Raw genomic sequence first — 23,936 nt, forward strand, 5'->3', positions numbered from 1 at the left:
CTGCACTCTGTACATTACATGCTCCCGACCCCTGCACTCTGTACATTACACGCTCCCGACCCCTGCACGCTGTATATTACATACACCTGACCCATGTGTGATGGAATGTCTCACACTCCGCTTCAATCCTTCCATCAGTATATCGCTTCCTAAGCTCTGCAACACGAGACCAATGGATCAGACTATAGTAACCCCAAGAACCAGGCAACACCAGTTTTGGAGTAACAAAGCCACACAGATATACACTCAGGGGACAATCCCCCCTCCTTTGCATAATGACACAGGGAGGGGCAACAAGAGACACACAGGTGTATTCAAACTTCTCATCAGTAGACTGTCCTATCAACAGGGAGAGCTGTTGGAGGAATTCCCCCCTCCCTCCTTACAGCTAATCCACATGCACATCCCATAATACTTTTCTCCCAAGGCAGATAGACACAATAGAACAATGGGATACAGGTACTTAAACACAACGCAACCCCCGCCCCACTTCAAACCATCTAGCAATGGTCTCTGATGAAAGGGGGACTTTATCTTCATATATTCTTGAGATCAGACTGGGGTTCTCGGTCACCTTGTGCCCCTAATAGACACAGGGTTACTTACACATAGGAAGGGGCCAGGGGACCTGGACAAGGAGTTTCCAGAGCTCTCCAAGAGAAGCTGGGTTCCACAAGCCCGTCACACCCTGCACTCTGTACATTACATACATATTGCAAAAGGGAATGGTGGTGAAATGAGACCCAGCTGGTGATGTGGCTGCATATATTTCTGACTTCTGCACTCAATAGGTTACATACTGCTGACCCCTGCACTATATTCATTACATACACCTGGTCCCTGCACTATGTACATTACGTATATATTTAAAAAGGGGATGATGATGAAATGCAGTAAGGGTAAACCAACCCACCCCCTCTCCGGTTGCTCGGTCTGTCAAACCTGACACCCCCCCCCCCCCCCCCCCTCGTCGCTCGCAAGTTTGTCCATCAATCACGCACTGCGCCCCGAGCCCACCCTTTTCTGAAACCCATTTGATCCTCAGGCTCTAATCGTGTACTTAAAAAAGAACAAAAACACATTTAAATACATAAGTCCGGCGCCCTGCATGTAGATTAGGGGGGCGTCACCCCTGTGCCCCTAATGGAGCGGCCGCCACTGGTGAAATCATAGGTGGTGCTGTGTGCTGGGCTGCATATACCTCTGACCCCTGAACTCTGTACATTACATGCTCCCGACCCCTGCACTCTGTACATTACATGCTACCGACCCCTGCACTCTGTACATTACATGCTCCCGACCCCTGCACTCTGTACATTACATGCTCCCGACCCCTGCACTCTGTACATTACATGCTCCCGACCCCTGCACTCTGTACATTACATGCTCCCGACCCCTGCACTCTGTACATTACATGCTCCCGACCCCTGCACTCTGTACATTACATGCTCCCGACCCCTGCACTCTGTACATTACATACTCCCGACCCCTGCACTCTGTACATTACATACTCCTGACCCCTGCACTCTGTACATTACATACACTTGACCCCTGCACTCTGTACATTACATACTCCCGAGCCCTGCACTCTGTACATTGCATGCTCCCGACCCCTGCACTCTGTACATTACATACTCCCGACCCCTGCACTCTGTACATTACATACTCCTGACCCCTGCACTCTGTACATTACATGCTCCTGACCACTGCACTCTGTACATTACATGCTCCTGACCACTGCACTCTGTACATTACATGCTCCTGACCCCTGCACTCTGTACATTACATACTCCTGACCCCTGCACTCTGTACATTACATACTCCTGACCCCTGCACTCTGTACATTACATACTCCTGACCCCTGCACTCTGTACATTACATACTCCTGACCCCTGAACTCTGTACATATTGCAAAAGGGAATGATGAAAGGAGTCACAGGTGGTGCTGTGGCTGCATATACTTCTGACTTCTGTATGTTACATACTTCGGACCGTTGCATCTTTATTACACACTCCTAGCCCCTGCACTCTGTACATTATGTACATATTGCAAAAGGAGATGGTGGTAAAATGAATCATAGGTGGTGCTATGTGCTAGGTTGCATATACTTTGGACTTCTGCACTCTGTACATTACATACGCCAGACTCCTGCACTCTGTACATTACATAATTCTGACCCCTGCATTCTCCAGTTCCAGAACGAGTGCAATTTTGCCACAGCCTGCTGTGCGCACCTTCTCATTTTTCTCCTCTGGTTGCCTCCATATCTTCTAATATGAGAGAGCTGAAACCTCCAGGGAAAAATGTATCTATGCCCCTGCCATAGCGCAAGGTGGGCACCTCTATTGGCTGCTGAGGCGCATTGCATTTAGAGTGAATCTAAAGTGCACCAGGGCTCAAAATTTGGGAAAATCCAGAATTTCGAGCTGCCAGCAAAACAGGAAGAGAGGGGAAATCTTCCAATGGAAAGGGAGGGATTTCCTCTCACTTCCTGTTGTGTCTACAGGACAGGAAGTGAAGGGGAATCTCCCCAATGGCACACAGATGACAAAAAAAAAAAAATCACAACAGGGGTTATAGCCATTAGAAAGGTTTTGGCTTTGGATAGAGTAGAACTCCAAAGCAACCGATAACAAAATATGCCAAAACATAAGCACAGGCTAGCCGCCAATGTATACTGAGCATCACTCAACCCTTTCCCGAGGGTTAGGACGCACAATAATGATATTCAGTGGTGAAGGCTCCTTCCAGTGACACACGGCGGGCAGCGCCCTTTCTGGAGGTGCCCCCGGCGCTCTAATCAGTTAATTGATAATCTAAGTGATGTATTACCAGCTAAAGGTTTTATGTGCAATCAATACGTTTCAAGGCTCCTCGCCCAGATGGTCCTCGCCGAGTTCCCCGGGAGGTGACGGCACGCGGGGGGCTCAATTAGCGCAATAACGGCTTGCGATGCGTGGCCCTGGGGGTGACACAATCCACTCAGAGGAACATGGGAGAGCCTGGGACACAGATGGGGCCCAAGAACAAATCTCATTTATTTTCCTCTAACCGCATCCCAGGAAAAATAACGATGGGGTGGGAGGTATGAAATCAGATTGTTTGCTTTTATAGGTACAAAGCCATCTGTAGATTACGTGGCGCACGCCGTACTTACCATAAACCTGGATATACTACAAGGCAAAGAACATTTAAAGCATAATATAGATTTTTTTTTTTTTTAAAGTATACACTCACCGGCCACTTTATTAGGTACACCTGTTCACTTGCTTGGCAACACAAATTGCTAATCAGCCAATCACATGGCAGCAACTCAATGCATTTAGGCATCTAGATGTCTTACCACATGCAGCTACAGGCCCTAACTTTCATACACTTTAAGCATGAAGCATGTATATGTCACAAGTAAATATGGCCGCCCTTACCGACATACTACCTGTGATGATCCTCGTTCACTTAGGCTGGCCATACACTATACAAACTGATTGTACAACCTCCTTTAGAGTTACCAAAACTTTGCAATATAATGAAAATCCACAATTTATTTAATTGGTATCAAAACAGACAGGCCTTTCTTCTACACAATTTTTAGTGGAAGACCTAAAGGAGATTGTACAATCCAATTGTATAGAGTATGAACAGCTTTAGATGGATAGACCTCTATAATCTGCACTCTGCTTGATACACTGTAATATGACAGATTTTATACTTTGTATCCTAATAGATTTTATACATTTTATTATCATAAATGTTATACTTTGAATCATAATATTTATACTTTGCATCATAATAGATTTTATACATATTATAATAGATTTTATATTTTGTATCCTAAAAGATGTTATACATTATATTATAATAAATGTTGTACTTTGTATCCTAATAGATTTTATACAATTATAATAAATGTTGTACTTTGTATCCAATAACGTTATACTTTGTATCCTAATAGATTTGATACATTTTATTATAATAAGGCCTCATACACACAGACGTTTTTAAAAAACGGGCTGTAAAGCTAGTAACAAAGCCTGGAAATAAAAGCAGCATTAAAAACGTGATTTTATTAGCGTTTTAATTTGGCGTCAATGCGCGTTTAACGTCGTTTGTAAGCGTTAACGCTAAGTCGCGTTTTTTTTTTTAATTCCTCTGCTATTTTCCACTCCCAAATTACCCACATAAACATTTTTACAGTTTAAAAACGCTGACGCTAAAAAACGTCAGTATAGCGCTAATGCGCATTTTTGAGCTTTTTTTCTGCGTCGGCGTCAAAATAGCTCTAGCGCTGGAGCCTCAGAACGCGCTGGTCCTTAGTTTTTTTTTGGAGCTTAAAACGACCATGCCTGTTACTGCTCAAAAACGCCATGGTGTGTGTGAGCCTACTGAATAACATGGAGTGGCGTTCTTAAGCAGCAAAAAAAGCTCAAAAAAGCCGCTGTTAAAATGTCTGTGTGTATGAGGCCTAAAATGTTATAATTTGTATTCTAATAAATGTTATAATTTGTATCCTAATAAATGTTATACTTTGTATCAAAATAGATTTTATACATTATAATAGATTTTATACTTTGTATCATAATTATTATTATTATACAGAATTTATATAGCGCCAACAGTTTGCGCAGCACTTTACAATGTAAATACAACAACAGTATAATTCAAAACAAGAGTGTTAGAGCCCTGTTCCTGTGAGCTTACAATCTAAGAGGGAGGGGCTGGGGAAACAAAAAGGTGGGGACTGTGAGGGATGAACTGATGAGGGGAGTAAAAGATTCAGTGGTTAGCTAGAGGCAGGATAGGCCACCCTGAAGAAATTAGTTTTCAGGGATCGCCTAAAAGTGGACAGAGTAGGAGATAACCGGACAGATTGGGGTAGGGCGTTCCAGAGCATGGGAGAGGCTCTGGAGAAGTCCTGGAGACGAGAATGGGAGGAGGAAACAAGGGAGCTAGAGAGAGCAGAAGGTCTTGGGAGGAGTGGAGAGGATGGTTTGTATAATAATAAAATAGATTTTATACTTTGTATCCTAAAAGATTTTATACATTATATTACAGTGGAACCCTGGATTGCGAGTAACATGCTTTACGTGCATTTCGCAATACAAGCAATTTAAAAAAAAAAAAAAAAAAACCTGACTCTCTTTGCAGGATTCAAGCCGCTGGGGTGTGCAGTACCGCATTTGGCCAGAAGTGCAGGGGGGGGCACTGGTGACGCTCGGAGACACTCGGCTCCTATGTGTCTCTGGCGCCCCCGCACCCCTGGCCACATGCGGTACTGCATAGACAAGCAGTGGCTGTGGAACGGATTATCTGAGTTTCCATTATTTCCTATGGGGAAACTCACTAATATACGAGTGCTTTAGATTACAAGCATTCTTCTGGAACAAATTATGCTTATAATCCAAGGTATTACAGTATAATAAATGTTGTACTTTGCATCCTAATAAATATGTTATACTTTGCATCCTAAGAGATGTTATACATTTTGTTATAATAAATGTTATACCTTGTACCCTAATAAATGTTATACTTTGTACCCTAATAAATGTTATATTTTGCACCCCAATAAATGTTATACCTTGTACCCTAATAAATTTTATACCTTGTACCCTAATAAATGTTATACCTTGTACCCTAATAAATGTTATACTTTGTATCAAAATAGATTTTATACATTATAATAGATATTATACATTATACTATAATTGATTTTATACATTATAATAGATTTTATACTTTGTATCCTAAAAGATTTTATACATTATAATAGATTTTATATTTTGTATTATAATCGATTCTATACATTATAATAGATTTTATATTTTGTATTTATAATCGATTCTATACATTATAATAGATTTTAGACTTTGTATTATAATACATTTTATACATTGTTTTATAAGAGATTTGATACTTTGTTTTATAATAGATTTTATACATTGTATTATAAGAGATTGTATACAATTTTTAAAAACGGATTTTCTGCATTGTAATAGAACAAATGTTATATATTGCAACATATTGTATACATTACATCCATAATGGATTTTATGCCTTGCAGTGACAAATTTTCTACCTTGTACTATAACAGATGGGTGTCCCGCTCGGATGATGACACGCAGTCAAGTACCATCAAGGACAAGTAAGTGGACATTGTGAATTAAATGGACACATCGTAATCTATTTAAAATCCCCCAGAGAGATTCCCGAGAAGACAAAGTGAATCTCCGCTATTAGACGCTGACCCTGCGACACCACGGGATGCTGCACAAAGAGCCGCGGCACTCCGGGGGGGCGTGAACAAAAAGGGACCATCAGCGGGATGTCAGAGCAGGAGAGACATTAATAGCGACACGCCATCCTTTCTCTCCGGAAAGTATAAATCACAGATCCTTCCCAAACACTAAATCCATCTCATGGAGACGCGCCCTCATTTCAAGATGGATTCTGACACGTATTATTATTTATTACTTAAATCTGATCCTTAGTAAAAATTTCCCTCCACATATCGCCAATCTTTGAATTTACCTGCAGACATGGCTCCTCCCTGCTGTGAGCTGCACTGTGCAGTCACTATGGAGTTCGTGTCATTCCAGGTGTATTTTTTTTTTATTCTCTACTGATCACCCCCAGCAATCAACCAAAAAAAAAAAAATCCATAAACCTGCTTATTCATAAATGGTGGAACTTCAATAAAGCCCTAGAGACACTTTTCTGGCGGAATGGCCCTTTCTGTAGCTTTGTTGACACGTGCGGCAGATTCAGGTAAGCTCTTGAAAGTGCCACTTTCACAAAGTAGAATTACTTCTGTACCAAATGCAAAAATAATTACTTCCAGATAGTAGATGATGAAGCTGAAGGCAATTATACTAACTTCAAATTGGTGTACAGAGACATTCAGAGTGCCCGTCTCTGTATGCTGTGTATTTTTATATTTGCCGCCACCACCTCTTCTCCTCCTCACCTTGGACCTTTACTCTAGAGATAAATTATCGCTCGTCCTCCCTCTGCTAACACAGATGCGCATTTTTTAAAATTTATTAACACTGAGCGGGTATCTTTTTTGGTAGGTTCCCAATCCCACTTTCTTACTTCTCGTCTAAGCAAGAAAGACGTCCGCCTGGGTCCACAAGCTGCAGAGACCAGCCCCATTTCCCAGGAGGCTGCAGAGACCAGCCCCACGTCCCAGGAGGCTGCAGAGACCAGCCCCACGTCCCAGGAGGCTGCAGAGACCAGCCCCACGTCCCAGGAGGCTGCAGAGACCAGCCCCACATCCCAGGAGGCTGCAGAGACCAGCCCCACGTCCCAGGAGGCTGCAGAGACCAGCCCCACGTCCCAGGAGGCTGCAGAGACCAGCCCCACGTCCAAGGAGGCTTCAGAGACCAGCCCCACGTCCAAGGAGGCTTCAGAGACCAGCCCCACGTCCCAGGAGGATGCAGAGACCAGCCCCACCACCCAGGAGGCTGCAGAGACCAGCCCCACGTCCCAGGAGGCTGCAGAGACCAGCCCCACGTCCCAGGAGGCTGCAGAGACCAGCCCCACGTCCCAGGAGGCTGCAGAGACCAGCCCCACGTCCCAGGAGGCTGCAGAGACCAGCCCCACGTCCCAGGAGGCTGCAGAGACCAGCCCCACGTCCAAGGAGGCTTCAGAGACCAGCCCCACGTCCAAGGAGGCTTCAGAGACCAGCCCCACGTCCCAGGAGGATGCAGAGACCAGCCCCACCACCCAGGAGGCTGCAGAGACCAGCCCCACGTCCCAGGAGGCTGCAGAGACCAGCCCCACGTCCCAGGAGGCTGCAGAGACCAGCCCGACTTACTTTAATTGTTTAAAAAATGGAGGAGGTTCCTCTTTAAGGAACCCAAGTCATCCAGTTAGGGTGTGGATAAACCGATTCCTTCTGACTAAAGTGAAATCTGTTTAGATACAAGGGGCTACCTAACCCTTCATCCTGCACCACCTTACTATAAGTCTAAAGACGTTGCGTGTCTTCAACAGCCAGATGCTGCAATACTCAGCCAAGTTCAGAAGCCAGTGGGAAGCCGCATTCCAAACGCACTTTTCAGACTTTCAATGGGAGAATGCGTGTATTCTAGTGCACAAATGTTCAATCAGCACGAGACTACAAGAAAATTCATATAAATTACTATCGCAATGGTGTGCAACACCAGTAAAAGTGAAAAAACGATACCCGATGACATCGGACTTGTGCTGGAGATGCGTGGAGGCAAAAGGGAGACATGCTGCATATCTGGTGGAACTGTCCTAAGATAACCTCCCTATTGGAGTAAAATCTGTGATTTGATCCTTCACATCACTGGAGACTAAAATTAAGCTTACCCCAGCTTGTTGCCCTCTACATATCTCCAACTCCCCCCCTGGGGAGATATAAACGATCCCTGACTAAACATCTCCTAAATGCTGCAAAATCCTTGATACCCAAATACTGGAAACTGTCAAAAGTTCCCTCAGAGAATGGGTTTGTACAGTAAATCATATTTCTGAGTTAGAAGAAACACTTAGCTATAGCCAATGAAACTTCAGATAAATTCCACAAAACATAGTCTGCTTGGTTTCAGTTCAAATATTCTGATGCATATGACAGCCTGACAGCCTTTAATGGGGTGAATGGCCTTCAGGACCTAGACAGACTAAGTGAAATCATGCCAGTTTGAACTTTACCATCCATGGTTGAAGGTTCCCTGTTGCATTAACCACTTAAGGACCGAGCCTTATTTTTTTAGATGTGTTGTTTACAAGTTAAAAACATTTTTTTTTGCTAGAAAATTACTTAGAACCCCCAAACATTATACATTTTTTTTCTAACACCTTAGAGAATAAAATGGCGGTCGTTGCAATACTTTCTGTCACACCGTATTTACGCAGCGGTCTTACAAGCGCACTTTTTAAAAAAAAAATACACTTTTTTGAATTAAAAACTAAGACAACAGTAAAGTTAGCCCAATTTTTTTTCACACTCTGAAAGATAATGTTACGCCGAGTAAATTGATACCCAACATGTCACGCTTCAAAATTGCGCCCGCTCGTGGAATGGCGACAAACTTTGACCCATTAAAAATCTCCATAGGCGCGTTTAAAAAAAATTATACAGGTTGCATGTTTTGAGTTACAGAGGAGGTCTAGGGCTAGAATTATTGCTCTCACTCTACCGATCGCGGCGATACCTCACATGTGTGGTTTGAACACCATTTTCACATGCGGACGCTACTCACGTATGCGTTCGCTTCTGCACGCGAGCTCGGCGGGACGGGGCGTGTTTAAATTTATTATTTTATTATTTTATTTTATTTTTTTCTTATTTATTTTACCTTTAATTTTTACACTGTTTTTTTAAAAAAAAAATGGTGTCACTTTTATTCCTATTACAAGGAATGTAAACATCCCTTGTAATAGAAAAAAAGCATGACAGGTCCTCTTAAATATGAGATCTGCGGTCAAAAAGACCTCAGATTTCATATTTACACTAAGATGCAATAAAAAAAAACAACAAAAAAAAACAAACTGTTATTTAAAAAAATTATTTTAAAAAAAATGGCCCTTTAAGAGCTATGGGTGGAAGTGACGTTTTGACGTCGTTTCCGCCCTGCAGTGCCGCCGATAAAAGTGATCTTGCTGTGAATCCGCCGCAGAGACCACTTTTATCTTGTATCCGTCCGCTGGCCGAACACGGGGATACCGGGGTTATGGCAGCTAGCTGCTGCCATAACGATATCCGTCCTCAAAGTGAGGCCGTATATCGGTGTTTGGCAAGTGGTTAACAAATCCCTACCGGTGACCCCCTTAACGGGTGAATTCTTGTTCCCTTCGGTTCCCCCTCCCAGTGAATTATTTTATTATTTTTTTATTTTCTCTCTCTCTCCTTTTCTTATTTTAACAAGAAACTCCACCCCCTGCCTCCGTGTTGGGGGCAGCAGTTGGTTGTACATTTCAAAATCTGTAATTTTTTACATCTATACGAAAAGAATGTGTGTATTTCTTTATTTTGTTACAATTACACAGGTTGGATTTGGTGGACTTTTTTCGACCTCACCTACTATGTTACTATGTTATGTTACAATTTCTATGTAGTTTGAATTTGTATACAGCTTTGCGGTTATCGAAAAGTATGCCAATATTGTATTAGCTTTTCATTGTTGCCTTCCCTTGCTCAAGAAAAACTTTTATTGTTAAAAAAAAAAAAAAAGTCGAAAGACGTCTGCACATTTTATACACAGGAGGAATGGGAAACGTACCACAGCGGAAGATGTGTCAAGTGCCAGAGAAGTCCAGCTCAGCAGCATCGTCATCAACCCGAACAGCAGCATCCTGGGAATAAAACAGAAAGACTCGGTTGCCATGGAACACCATTCCAAAATCACTGAATACATTTTATTCATTTCATCTAGCCGTACGAGGCCTATTTACTACAAGCAATGCTTGTGTCATGGCGAAAAACGGTGGAAAAAAAAAAAAAAATCACAGTACGGATTCTAACGACCTCCACCAACAGGGGCCAACCCTAGGCTGTCTTTTGATGTGTTGTACCTAGCATCCTACTCTTGCAGGTGGCACTATAACCTAGTGGTCAAGATCTACTGCTCCTCACTGCGTTCATCAATAAGACAGAATAGAAAACAACTGATTTCGAGTAGTTACGATAGCTGAGCTTGGTACTACAGCCACAACTTTTTTTTCCCTCTAACTTTTGCCTTTTAAGTTTAATTGCTATTTGTGTACCTACTGGGAAGATCCTGTCCTGGTAAATCCACAGAAAGTTAGGTGAATCATCTCCAACAGAGACAAATAAAACCTGACAGGGAGTTGAACCCTTTCCCTACTTGTTGTTGTTGGAGTTCCAATTTTTAAGACATGCTTTCATGGCTTGTGAAGGAACATGTAAACAAGACCATTCAGGGAAGAGTGACTGGTTCCTTTAAAACCCAAGCCCCAACCACCTTATACTCCCCTTCCTTCTTTCCTTGCAGCAAAATATATGGTGTCGGCTGGTCTAGGAACTTACGATGTCGCCCTCCTCCATTATATGACCGTGTGTGTTGGCAATTAGGCTCCAGCACATCATGGAAGAAGGGGACATGTTCTCCTATACCCGGACGTACAGGGTATTTTATGGCAATTGGGGTGGAAGAAGGAACAGCACAGGAGTGACGTGAAGGCCAGTATAAGGTCTACGGGTGGGCTATAAAGAGATCCTGAATGGACAAGGTGAAACGTTCTCTCTGATTGACCTAAGGGTTTGCTAAAACATTTGTGAGGGGTTCTCCTTTAACAAGATAATTCCATCATCTAACTGGCTGAGTTTGGCTTAATCACGGTCTTCCTTTTCTTCAGGCGGTCCAAGCATTGCATCCAACTCTCCCGTCTTATCTCTAGGGCGTGAAGTCCAGCAAACGCAGCCCCGGCCCTATCCCACTACTGTATTATTCATGTCCACTGCAGACCTCTGGCTCCTTGGCAATTAGCTTCTATCTCCCGGGCTGGTACCCTCATCTCAATCCCAAACAAGACGATCTGAAATCAATGGGTGTGCCAGGAGGAGGCGGTGAGATGCAGGAACCTGTAATCAGAGCATCCCAGGAGGGTCCCGCCGACAGATGGAAAGCTTCAATGGCTTTATCTGCCTGTCTGCTTACTCGTTTTCCCCCTTCTCCAAGATACAAAAGGCTTCCAGCACTGCGCTATAACGAGCCAATTATTATCATATAAAGGCAGCAAAGCCAATGCAATTACTTAACTGCAACACATTACAGAGCTAACACACTTGAGAAGTTGCGTTTTAATTGGCTTAACCTCTATATATAGACATGTGTCTCTCTACAAATATGATTAGAGCCCAGAAGAAAAGAACTAAAAGGGAAACCAAAGGCAGGGCCGAAACGTAATTATATTTACACGTGTATGTGAGCATATATGTAGATTTATTATATGGACGTATGCCAGGGCCGGATCTGGGGGGCTGGGCTGCCCCCCCCTCCCTAGATTTTAGTTGTGCCCTCGAGATCTCTAAGGCCCTGTTCCCACCTGAGCGTTTTTCAGCTTGTAAAATGCTCAGCTCTGTAGCCCCAAAACGCCCAACAAGCAAAATCCCATTCATTTCAATGACCCCTGTTTACATATGAGCGTTCTGTCGCCTGAAGCAACACGCCTAAAGCTCAAAAAAGTACATGAGCTTCTTTTTTGGCAGATTACAAGCGTTTTTGGCCCCATAGACTTTAATAGAAATGCCTGACTTGAGCAGAAAAACGATTGTAAAACGCTTAAATAGCAGTTCTCCGCCCCCCAATGTCCTCTCCGTCTCCTCCCCCTAGTGCTTTCTATAGGCTAAACAAAAACGCTTGTAATCGTTACGCTCATGTATGAATGGAGCCTAAGAGTGCATCCACTGATCAATGAAGAAGTCTGATGGGGACAACTTGTGTAAGGGGTACCCTGATGGGGACAACTTATGTAAGGGGTACCCTGATGGGGACAACTTATCTAAGGGGGCACCCTGATGGGGACAACTTATCTAAGGGGGCACCCTGATGGGGACAACTTATCTAAGGGGGCACCCTGATGGGGACAACTTATCTAAGGGGGCACCCTGATGGGGACAACTTATCTAAGGGGGCACCCTGATGGGGACAACTTATCTAAGGGGGCACCCTGATGGGGACAACTTATCTAAGGGGGCACCCTGATGGGGACAACTTATCTAAGGGGGCACTCTGATGGGGACAACTGATGGAAGGGGACGCTCTGATGGGGACAACTGATGGAAGGGGACGCTCTGATGGAGACAACTGATGTAAGGGGGCGCACTGATGGGGACAACTGAAGGAAGGGGACACTCTGATGGGGACAACTGATGGAAGGGGGCACTCTAATGGGGACAACTGATGTAAGGGGGCACTCTGATGGGGACAACTGATGTAAGGGGACACTCTGATGGGGACAACTGATGTAAGGGGACACTCTGATGCGGACAACTGATGTAAGGGGGCACTCTTATGGGGACAACTGATGTAAGGGGGCACTCTGATGGGGACAACTGATGTAAGGGGACACTCTGATACGGACAACTGATGTAAGGGGGCACTGATGGGGACAACTGATGTAAGGGTGGCTCTGATGGAGACAGCTGATGTAAGGGGGCACTCTTATGTGGATCATTGATGCAAGGACCCACTCTATAGGGGACAGATGTTGTAAGGGGGCACTCTGATGGAGGCACCTGATGTAAGGGGGCACTCTGATGGGGCCCGGGCTTATTCCCAAAACAACTTCTTTGTGTCATCACCAGAGACTTTCCCAACATGGGGGCCTTTCTGATAGCTATACTATATTGCCAAAAGTTTGTAGATACCTGACCATTGCACCTATATGAGCTTGTTAGACATCCCATTCCAAAAACCTGAAGGAAGACGTTGGCCTATTCCAAACTCATGTTCTTCTCTAGGGTCATCACTAGAGAGCCATTCACAACATGGGGCTCTACTGATAGCTACACCATATCACCAAGAGTTTGTGGAAACCTGACCATCATACCTATATGAGCTTGTTGTACATCCCATTCCAAATCCTGGAGGAGGTTGTTGGCCTTATTCCCAATGCACGTTGTTCTCTGGGTCTTTGCTAGAGACCTTCACAACATGGGGGCCCTGCTGATAAACTACACGATATGGCCAAGAGATTGTGGACACCTGACTGTTCCATCCATATGAGCTTGTTAGATGTCCCATTCACAAACCATAGGCTTTAATATGGAATATAAGGCTGGCCCTCTTTTGTTGACCAAACTTGTTTAGTCAGTTTTTTGCTACTTTTCTTGTGTAGGAGCACTGAATGCAATTATGATATACTGGATAATATAGTATGGTGTTAAAAGCTTAGGGGCTGCTCTCTATTGGCAGGGGTATCCCAAAAATACCACAGAGGGGGTTCACTAAAGCGTGGGAACAATAGAAGTGCCAGACCGCTATCAACAGCCCACCATAAGGTTTATAAATACATTGCCACAGGGGCACCAGCACAGGACTGTTTGACCACCTGCATGGTGCTGTACATATAGATCCTCTTTCCATTATTAGAGTCTATGACCATTTTTCATTGAACCACCATGACTTTACAAGCCTTGAAGAAAGAAACTTTGAGCCCCTGAGACACATTGTTTTTTTTTTTTATGCGGAATAAACTTTATGGTGCACTCTTGATATTGGTGTAGTGCTTTCATTCCACCTATACTTTAGTGATCCCCTCTGGGGGTCTATTTGGGGAGGGAAAAGGAGGAGACTTTGAGCAATCAAAGGCCTAGCTCACACTTCCGGCATCACGTTTGGCACCAAAAGAAAAAAAAAAACAAAATTGGATAATTAGTGTTCTAATTAATTCCGGAGGTGGTCAGTAGGAATGAAGTCGGGGCTCTGTACAGGAAACTTGAGTTCCTCCACACAAAACTGGTCAAAACCATGTCTTTATGGAGCTGGCTTTGTACACAGAGGCACAGTCATGCTGGAACAGAAAAGGGTCTTCACCAAACTGTTACCACACGGTTGAGTTGTACATCCTATTCCAAAATCATGCCCATTAATATGGAGTTGCGCCCCCCCCCCCCCCCATGACCATTAATATGGAGTTGCTCCAATATTGTGGCTATAACATCCTCTTGGAAGACCTTCCACAAGATTTTGGGGGTTGTCTTTCGGAATTTGTACCATTTGTGACATCAGGTGTGTCAATCTGCGTTCCAATTCACCCCTAAGGTGATCAGTGGGGTTGAGGCCAGGGCTGTGCAGGACACTCAAAGTTCCTCCACCCCAAACTGGTCACACCATGTCTTTATGGAGCTGGCTTTGTACACGGGGGGGGGGGGGGGGGGGCACAGAGGTATGCTGGAACAGAAAAGGGTCATCACCAAACTGTTACCACAAGGTTGGAAAAGCACAATTGTCTACAATGTCTTTGTATGATGGAGAATTACCAGGACCCTTCACTGGAGGCACTTGAACTCCATCATTTGAAGGAGTGCTCACATCCTTTGGACTGTATAGTGTATCTTTTTGGAATGAGATGACCCTATTACCATTAGTAATACAATTCAAGGACAGGATTGATGTTGATGAGAAGACCTGGCTCACCATTGGTGTTCCAATTCATCCCAAAAAATGTTCAGTAAGGTTGAAGTCAAGACTCACTTGAGTTCCTCCACACCAAACTGGTCAAACCATGTCTTCATGGAGCTGGCTCTACTCTTCTGGGAAGCTTCCTACAAGATTTTGGAGGGTGTCTACGGGAATTTGTGCCCATTTATGAGGTCAGGTACTGATGTTGGATTAAAAGACCTGGTGCACACATCCGACCTCACGCTGGGCACCAAAAATAAAATATAAAAGACCTGGGTCACAACTGGTGTTCCAATTCAGGTGTTCAGTAGGGTTGAGGACACTGGAGTTCCTCCACACCTACCTTACTGTAGCAGTAACAGGACCCTTCACTGGAAATATATGAACTCCATCATTTGGATCAGGGTCCACTTTTATTTGACCATCTACTATAGATAGGCGTGACGATGTAAACTTTTTGACCTATAGTGTACATTATGTAATTGAGTCCCACTTTAAATAAATGTGGATTGTGTGGAGAAGGTCTCTCCCTTTAAATGTTTAGGAACTTCTATTTCTGAGGGCGTATCCTGGACTGCTAACACTACTGTGGTTATTAGGAAAGCACAGCAGCAAACACATCTCCTGAGAGTGCTCAAGAAAATTGGTCTGGAAAATAAACCGGCAGTTTCCTTTTAGCGTGCTTCCATTAGGAGTGTACTGTATTTTGATGTGGCACTACAGTTGCTCAGTAGCAAGTGTTCTTCAGAAAGGTATCAACACAGCACAGAAACATTTTTGGTTGTCACCTGGCTTCTTTGGAGGATATCTTCTTTAGTTCCTATTGTCTCTGTAGAGCAAAAAGCATTGTAGAGATCCTTTGCACCAGGGTCACAATTTGTTACATCGGCTGTCCACTGGTAGGGAATATTAGGAAATTGCTAATTGATGTATGTATAGAACATCCTGTCAACAAGTGGTCATATCAAGATCATGGCTCCGGCTGTAGCCATGATTCTGGTACCATTTTCTTCAGCCAGCCATGCTGGCCGTTTTGTAAAAGTGATCACTGCCACCACCGCCTGTAATGGTTCCCATGCTCTCCTGTTCCTCTGGAGAGCCTAGGACCACGGTAAGTGTCTGGGACTGCTTCTCATAGACGAGATGGAGGAACCTCTGTTCCCCTTTCTCTTGTGATGAATGAGCTTGGAAGCAATGAGGATTTTGTCCCTTGCGGTTTCAGGCTGGGAAGCAGCTAACCAAGCACAACCTATGCTTGGTTAGCTGCGTTGGAGGGCAGAAGAGACATCAGAGGTCTAATAGGATTCCTGATGTCTCTATATGTATGTAAACAGCGGTTGCATCACACGTGAGGTATCACCACAAATATCAGAATGAGGGCAATAATTCTAGAGCCATCTTTCATAATTAAAGCCTTTGTTACCCTAACATTTCATATTCCTGATATGTGTCTGCTGTACCATGTACTGGTACGAAGAAGTCTCCTGTTCTCTTTGTATTGCCTGCTTTGTGTGAAAGCCCTGGGGAACCTGCCAGTCCCTTCGCTTTCCTATCAAAAACTGACCACACTAGGCATGATAGCACAGCTGTCTAGCTATGCTAGGACTCAACACACACAAATGTTTTGCCTTTCATTTCTATTTTAAATTGAATGGATTTTTGTACAAGGTGATCATTTACAATCAATCACTTTGACTCTAAACGGATAACCTGAAAAGGCCTTTAAAGCGCCACCCAAGGAAAATTTTTGGTATTACAGATTGTCAGCATTTCACAGGCGTGTGCAATTTTAAATCTTGACATGTTTGGTATCTATTTACTCAACACATCATCTTTTATATTTGACTAAAACATTGAGTATTATACTGTGTTTATGTGCACTAAATGTACTGCACTAGATCAGTGCAGTAATCCAGTGTGAGACTTCCTGTAATAAAGACCGCTCACTACTGCCCTCTCTCCTTGTGTAGGGAGACTGGTCTTGTCTCCACCCCCTCCTGTAATTTTCTGTGGTGGGTGGAGCCCTGCTGGGTCCCTCCCACGGCTCTGCTCTCTCTCCTTGTGCAGGGGGGCTGGTATGGTCTCCGCCCTCTCCTGTAATTTTCTGTGGTGGGTGTAGCCTGCCAGTCCCCACCCACAGCTCTGCTCTCTCTCCTTGAGCAGGGTAACTTATCTTCGTCCCCTCCTATAGATTTCGGTAGTGGGTGGAGCCTGCTGGGCCACTCCCACAGCTCTGCTCTCTGCACAGGGTATGTACAGCTCAGTGATGATGTCACTGCTACTTTTACAAGGTAATATCTGGGTTTGTAAAAGGCATTTGGTGCTCCCAATGAGTATTTCTATCCTTTTCAGTTATTGAAGAATATACAGCAGGTAAAATAAGTATTGAACACGTCACCATTTTTCTAGGCAAATATATTTCTAAAAAGGTGCTACTGGCATGAAATTTTCCCCACATGTCGGTGACAACCCATGCAATCCATACATACAAAGAAACCAAAACAAATAAGTTCAGAGGTGAAGTTGTGTAATAAAATGGAATGAGACAGAGAAAAAGTATTGAACACATGAAGAAAGGGAGGTGCAAAAAGGCATGGAAAGCCAAGACACCAGCTGAAATCTATCAGTAATTGGAAAGCAATCCTGGCTCTTGTCAGTGCAAATTATTTATCAGCTGGTTCAGTCTCAACTGATGGCCTATAATAAAGGTGTCTCATTACCAAGGTGTCCCACAAGAAACATCTCATGATGGGTAAAAGCAAAGAGCTCTCTCAGGACCTTTGCAACCTTATTGTTGCAAAACATACTGATGGCATTGGTTACAGAAGGATTTCTAAACTTCTGAATGTTCCAGTGAGCACTGTTGGGGCCATAATCCGGAAGTGGAAAGATCATCATTTCACCATAAACCGGCCATGACCAGGTGCTCCTCACAAGATTTCTGACAGAGGAGTGAAAAGAATTATCAGAAGAGTTGTCCAAGAGCCAAGGACCACTTGTGGAGAGCTTCAGAAAGACCTGGAATTAGCAGGTACAACAATAAGTAATGCACTCACCCGCCATGGCCTGTATGCACGCTCACCACACAAGACTCCATTGCTGAAGAAAAAGCATGTTGAAGCTCATTTATAGTTTGCTGTACAACATTTAGGCAAGCCCGTGAAATACTGGGAGAATATTGTCTGGTCAGAGGAGACCAAAATTTAACTCTTTGGATGCCATAATACACACCATGTTTGGGGGTCACATGACACATCACCCCAAAAACACCCCCATACCAACAGTGAGGTTTGGAGGTGGGAACATCATGGTGTGGGGCTGTTTTTCAGGATATGGTACTGGCAAACTTCATATGATTGAACAAAGGATGAATGGAAAAATGGACCAAGACCTTCTTGATAAAAATCTGCTGTCATCTACCAGGATGATGAAGATGAAACGAGGGCGGACATTTTTAGCGAGACAATCATCCCAACACACAAAGCCAAGGAAACTCTCCATTGGTTTCAAAGAAAGAAAACAAAGCTGCTAGAATGGCCCAGCCAATCACCTGACTTGAATCCGATAGAAAATCTGTGGAAAGAACTAAAGATCAGAGTTCATAGAAGAGGCCCACAGAACCTTCAAGATTTGAAGACTACTGTTACCAACATGCGGTGAACATTTCATGACAAAAGCACCTTTTACCAATATATTTACCGAGAAAAATGGTGACGTTTTCAATACTTATTTTACCCGCTGTATTAAAAATTAAAGTTTCTGAGCCCCGGAGTTCAGCTTCAAGGCCGTTCAATGATGAGTTGAGCGTTTGATCTTTTCTATACTTACGTGACAAGCAGACATCGGGATCGCTTCGCCAGTCCCAAACATGTGGCAAGGCAGACCACCAGGTCAAAGATGAAGAGGAGAAGGTAAGAGAGCCACCTGAAACAAGAAGAAGGAAAACCCTTCGTTATTAGTCCTGGCACACTGCAGTAAACTATCACCCGTGCTCATACCACACATCCCCCCCCCCCCCCCCCCACTTCCCCCGTGTCCCATGGTGGAGTTCTATATTTACAGTACAGCTCTATGATACAAAGAGTGGTAAAACTGCAATCAGCCATGCACAGCTACCACTGTGTTCTCTTGCTCAGGCGTCCAAATGCAGCAAACCTCCAAACACAAAGAGGCCCAAACTGTGAAAGCTTAAAATTTCAGCAAATACTGCCCAATAATGTTTTTGCTCCCTACCTCACAGGTACTGACCAACCCTGGGCCCTATGTAGGCTGGTAATACCCACCCAGATCTGCATGCTGGTGACTTGGGATTTTGGTTGGATTTCGACCTTCTAAAGAAACCAGCCACAGCCTGTCCCCTGCCAGATGTGGCAGACCCCTGCTCTCTGTGTGGAAACAGTGGTATCTCTGCAGAGGCCTAATACACTCCCTGCTGAGTCAGGGCTACAGCTTTGCAATCAGCAATGCTCACTTCTTATTGGAGGGCTCTGACTCAGCATGCCGGACATCTGCAGTGCGACTACTGCTTCCACACAGAGTAATGGTCTCTAAGTGGAACATCTAGCAGGAGAGAAGCGCTTTTTTTCTTAGGCTGCAGCTGTCTTTTTAATGAAGATTAAAATCCACCCATAGTAGAAAATCCTATCTCCTGCCATATGTTGCAGGTTGAGACCCTTGCTATCTCTGTGGAAACAGTGGTATCTCTGCAAAGGCCTAACACGCTTCCTGTTGAGTCAGGGCAACAGCTTTGCAATCAGCAAAGCTCACATTGGAGAGCTCTGGTTCTGAAGCAGCAGCGGATGTGTCGGACATCTGCAGAGAGACCACCTGCTTTCACATAGGGAACAATGGTCTCAATCTGCAACATCTGGCAGAAGACAAAGCTTTGCTACTTAGGTTGTGGCTCTCCAATGAGAAGAGAGCATGAGCTCTGCTGATTGCAAAGCTCCAGACCTGACATATTAATGGTGGGGGCTGTTGGACCTCTGTAGAGGGACCATTGCTTCCACACAGAGAGCAAGGTTTTCATCTTGCAACATCTGGCGGGGGACAGGCTTTTCCACCCAGACCCTCTACAAGTAAACCTTGAGTGACGAAACACGTCAGAAGGGAAGGTCTCTAGGAGGGGGCCAAGTTATTTTGCTGGAATAAAGCCTTATTGCTAAATACGTCATCAATGTGCGGCTGTCTTTTCTTTGGACTAAACACCTCATGATTTGATGCACCTCAAACACAATTGTAGCAGATTCCATCACTGCCTCCCCAAACTGCTGAAGCCCTCACTATCAAAGCCAAGCTTCTGGGTATGAGGAAACATATAGCCTACCTTATGTGACAGTGCTCAGACCTAGGCAACCAATTAGCAGGCCAGAACACGGTCACGTGAGGCATGGTGCCACGTCAGGCATGGCGTCACAAGCGATGGCACAGCGTCATGTGAGGGACGACGTGGCTTTTACGCGAACAACGTGGCGTCACATGAGGCATGCCGCGGCGTCACATGAGGCATGCCCCGTGGAGTCACTCTTTTGTCTAAACTCTGATACCAGAAGACACCAGAGCATAGACAGGTGGGGTAACGGAAGAAAGTGAGGCTGGGTAAGTACACGTAGACACTTTTTGCTGAATGGATCACGTAATGTTGTCTCTTTGAGGTTCACCAACATCAGGTGTACCTCAGGGTAAAGTGGGTCCTCACAGCAGAATCTGCAGACATTTAAAAAGAGTGTCATAGGTGTCCCCGCCAAGGAGATTTCCTCTTACTTCCCGCAGTGTCACCCATTTAGGAAGTGAAGGGAAATTTCTCGAACCATTCTTAGTGGGACATAAGGGGTTATAATCTCTGTTAGGTTTTTGTTTCTGCCTGTGACCCCAACTTTTGCCCTGGTGACATGATAGAGGCAAAATCTTTCCAAAGGGGACACAGACAGACACACCCCAGCAGAGGATCCAACTCTTTACCAAACCTGTCCAAACCTGTCCAAACCTAAAAACCAAGTATTGGTCAGTGTTCCCGTTTACATCCATGGGCATGCCTTCTGCACCTCCAGGAACACAGTGCCAGCTGAATTCTAGATTGGACTGACTGGTTTCTGAATTCTGAGTGCATCCGTCCACTCCTGGCATATGGTCTCTTTACCTGTAGTACTCGACGAAGCTGACCTGTCTTGCTACAGCGGAAAGCTGTCCGCTGGTCACCTCGAAGTTGGGGAGACTTCTAAGCTGTGTGACAACACTATTGGCCATGATCTGCATGAATCGCAGGGTCTGGACGTAGTCGCCGTGGGCGGCGAATATCTCGTTTAGCCGTAGCAGGTGCTGATCCAGGCTCTCCTTCATCTTGTGTGTGGTGCCGGATACCTGTTGGAAGACAGAGAGGTTCAGTAGTGCGGCATGGATGACAGCATTAACTTATGCGTTTTTTGATGCTTTTTGCAGAAACACACTACAGTTCATTTAATATGGTTTCCTATGGGACACATTCACATCTATGCTTTTTTTCAGCCACTGCGTTTTTGAAAAGGGTCAGGGACTTTTTTTTTAAATGCAAGACAGGACAGCAGTTTTTTTGTTTATATATATATATATATATATATATATATATATATATATATATATATATATATGTATATGTGCCCCTCCTCTACATTCTGCTATCTGTGTAGTCTAATCTTCTATTTAAAAAAAAAAAGTCAACATTCCCTGCACATTTTTGAAGTGTTTTTGCAGCAATTACTGTAACAGATGTATATATTAACACCTGTGGAAGGCGGGATCAATAAGCGATCGCAATGTGCTGCCTGTGATAATCAGGCTGAAAAAAAAAAGTCATAATGAGCATTTGAAAGAAAAGTAAGGAGGGCGAGAGAGAGAGAGAAGGAAAGAGGATGCGAGAGAGAAGAAAGAAGGAGCGTAAGAGAGAGAGAGAAAGAGGGCGAGAGAGAGGGGGAAAGAGGGCGAGAGAGAGGGGGAAAGAGGGCGAGAGAGAGGGGGAAAGAGGGCGAGAGAGAGAGAGAAAGGAAAAGAGGGCGAGAGAGAGAGAGAAAGGAAAAGAGGGCGAGAGAGAGAGAGAGAGAAAGGAAAAGAGGGCGAGAGAGAGAGAGAGAGAAAGGAAAAGAGGGCGAGAGAGAGAGAAAGGAAAAGAGGGCGAGAGAGAGAGAGAGAGAGAGAGAGAGAGAGAGAGAGAAAGGAAAAGGGGGCGAGAGAGAGAGAGAGAGAAAGGAAAAGGGGGCGAGAGAGAGAGAGAGAAAGGAAAAGGGGGCGAGAGAGAGAGAGAGAGAAAGGAAAAGGGGGCGAGAGAGAGAGAGAGAGAAAGGAAAAGGGGGCGAGAGAGAGAGAAAGGAAAAGGGGGCGAGAGAGAGAGAGAGAAAGGAAAAGGGGGCGAGAGAGAGAAAGGAAAAGGGGGCGAGAGAGAGGAAAAGGGGGCGAGAGAGAGAGGGAAAGGGGGCGAGAGAGAGAGGGAAAGGGGGCGAGAGAGAGAGGGAAAGGGGGCGAGAGAGAGAGGGAAAGGGGGCGAGAGAGAGAGGGAAAGGGGGCGAGAGAGAGAGAGGGAAAGGGGGCGAGAGAGAGAGAGGGAAAGGGGGCGAGAGAGAGAGGGAAAGGGGGCGAGAGAGAGAGGGAAAGGGGGCGAGAGAGAGAGGGAAAGGGGGCGAGAGAGAGAGGGAAAGGGGGCGAGAGAGAGAGAGAGGGAAAGGGGGCGAGAGAGAGAGAGAGGGAAAGGGGGCGAGAGAGAGAGAGAGGGAAAGGGGGCGAGAGAGAGAGAGGGAAAGGGGGCGAGAGAGAGGGAAAGGGGGCGAGAGAGAGAGGGAAAGGGGGCGAGAGAGAGAGAGAGAGAGAAGGAAAGAGGATGCGAGAGAGAAGAAAGAAGGAGCGTGAGAGAGAGAGAGAGAGAGAGAGAGAGAGAGAGAGAGAGAGGGCGAGAGAGAGGGATAGAGGGCGAGAGAGAGGGATAGAGGGCGAGAGAGAGGGATAGAGGGCGAGAGAGGGGGAAAGAGGGCGAGAAAGAGGGGGAAAGAGGGCGAGATAGAGAGAGAAAGGAAAAGAGGGCGAGAGAGAGAGAGAGAGAAAGGAAAAGAGGGCGAGAAAGAGAGAGAGAGAGAGAAAGGAAAAGGGGGCGAGAGAGAGAAAGGAAAAGGGGCGAGAGAGAGAAAGGAAAAGGCGGCGAGAGAGAGAAAGGAAAAGGGGGCGAGAGAGAGAGAGAGAAAGGAAAAGGGGGCGAGAGAGAGAGAGAAAGGAAAAGGGGGCGATAGAGAGAGAGAAAGGAAAAGGGGGCGAGAGAGAGAGAGAAAGGAAAAGGGGGCGAGAGAGAGAAAGGAAAAGGGGGCGAGAGAGAGAAAGGAAAAGGGGGCGAGAGAGAGAGAGAAAGAAAAAGGGGGCGAGAGAGAGAGAAAGGAAAAGGGGGCGAGAGAGAGAGAGAGAGAAAGGAAAAGGGGGCGAGAGAAAGGAAAAGGGGGCGAGAGAGAGAGAGAGAGAAAGGAAAAGGGGGCGAGAGAGAGAGGGAAAGGGGGCGAGAGAGAGAGGGAAAGGGGGCGAGAGAGAGAGAGAGAGGGAAAGGGGGCGAGAGAGAGAGAGAGAGGGAAAGGGGGCGAGAGAGAGAGAGAGAGGGAAAGGGGGCAAGAGAGAGAGAGAGGGAAAGGGGCAAGAGAGAGAGAGAGAGGGAAAGAGGCAAGAGAAAGAGAGAGGGAAAGGGGGCGAGAGAGAGAGGGAAAGGGGGCGAGAGAGAGAGGGAAAGGGGGCGAGAGAGAGAGGGAAAGGGGGCGAGAGAGGGAAAGGGGGCGAGAGAGAGAGAGAGGGAAAGGGGGCGAGAGAGAGGGAAAGGGGGC

The 23,936-nt window shown here is 45.2% G+C and overlaps 1 protein-coding gene across 1 annotated transcript in view; it reads right to left on the minus strand.

Annotated features, from left to right (window-relative positions):
* The window catches only part of TTYH2 (tweety family member 2), a 143,995-nt gene that overhangs the window by 37,415 nt on the left and 82,644 nt on the right, over window positions 1-23,936 (minus strand). The window contains exons 4-6 of the mRNA XM_073606888.1: window positions 21,254-21,474; window positions 18,943-19,038; window positions 10,249-10,321 (exon numbers count right to left, since the gene is read on the minus strand). Of these exons, the coding sequence (XP_073462989.1) occupies window positions 10,249-10,321; window positions 18,943-19,038; window positions 21,254-21,474 (390 nt within the window). The remainder of the gene's footprint in view (window positions 1-10,248; window positions 10,322-18,942; window positions 19,039-21,253; window positions 21,475-23,936) is intronic.

The sequence above is a fragment of the Aquarana catesbeiana genome, linkage group LG12, assembly GCF_042186555.1.
Source record: "Aquarana catesbeiana isolate 2022-GZ linkage group LG12, ASM4218655v1, whole genome shotgun sequence".
Lineage (NCBI taxonomy): Eukaryota > Metazoa > Chordata > Amphibia > Anura > Ranidae > Aquarana > Aquarana catesbeiana.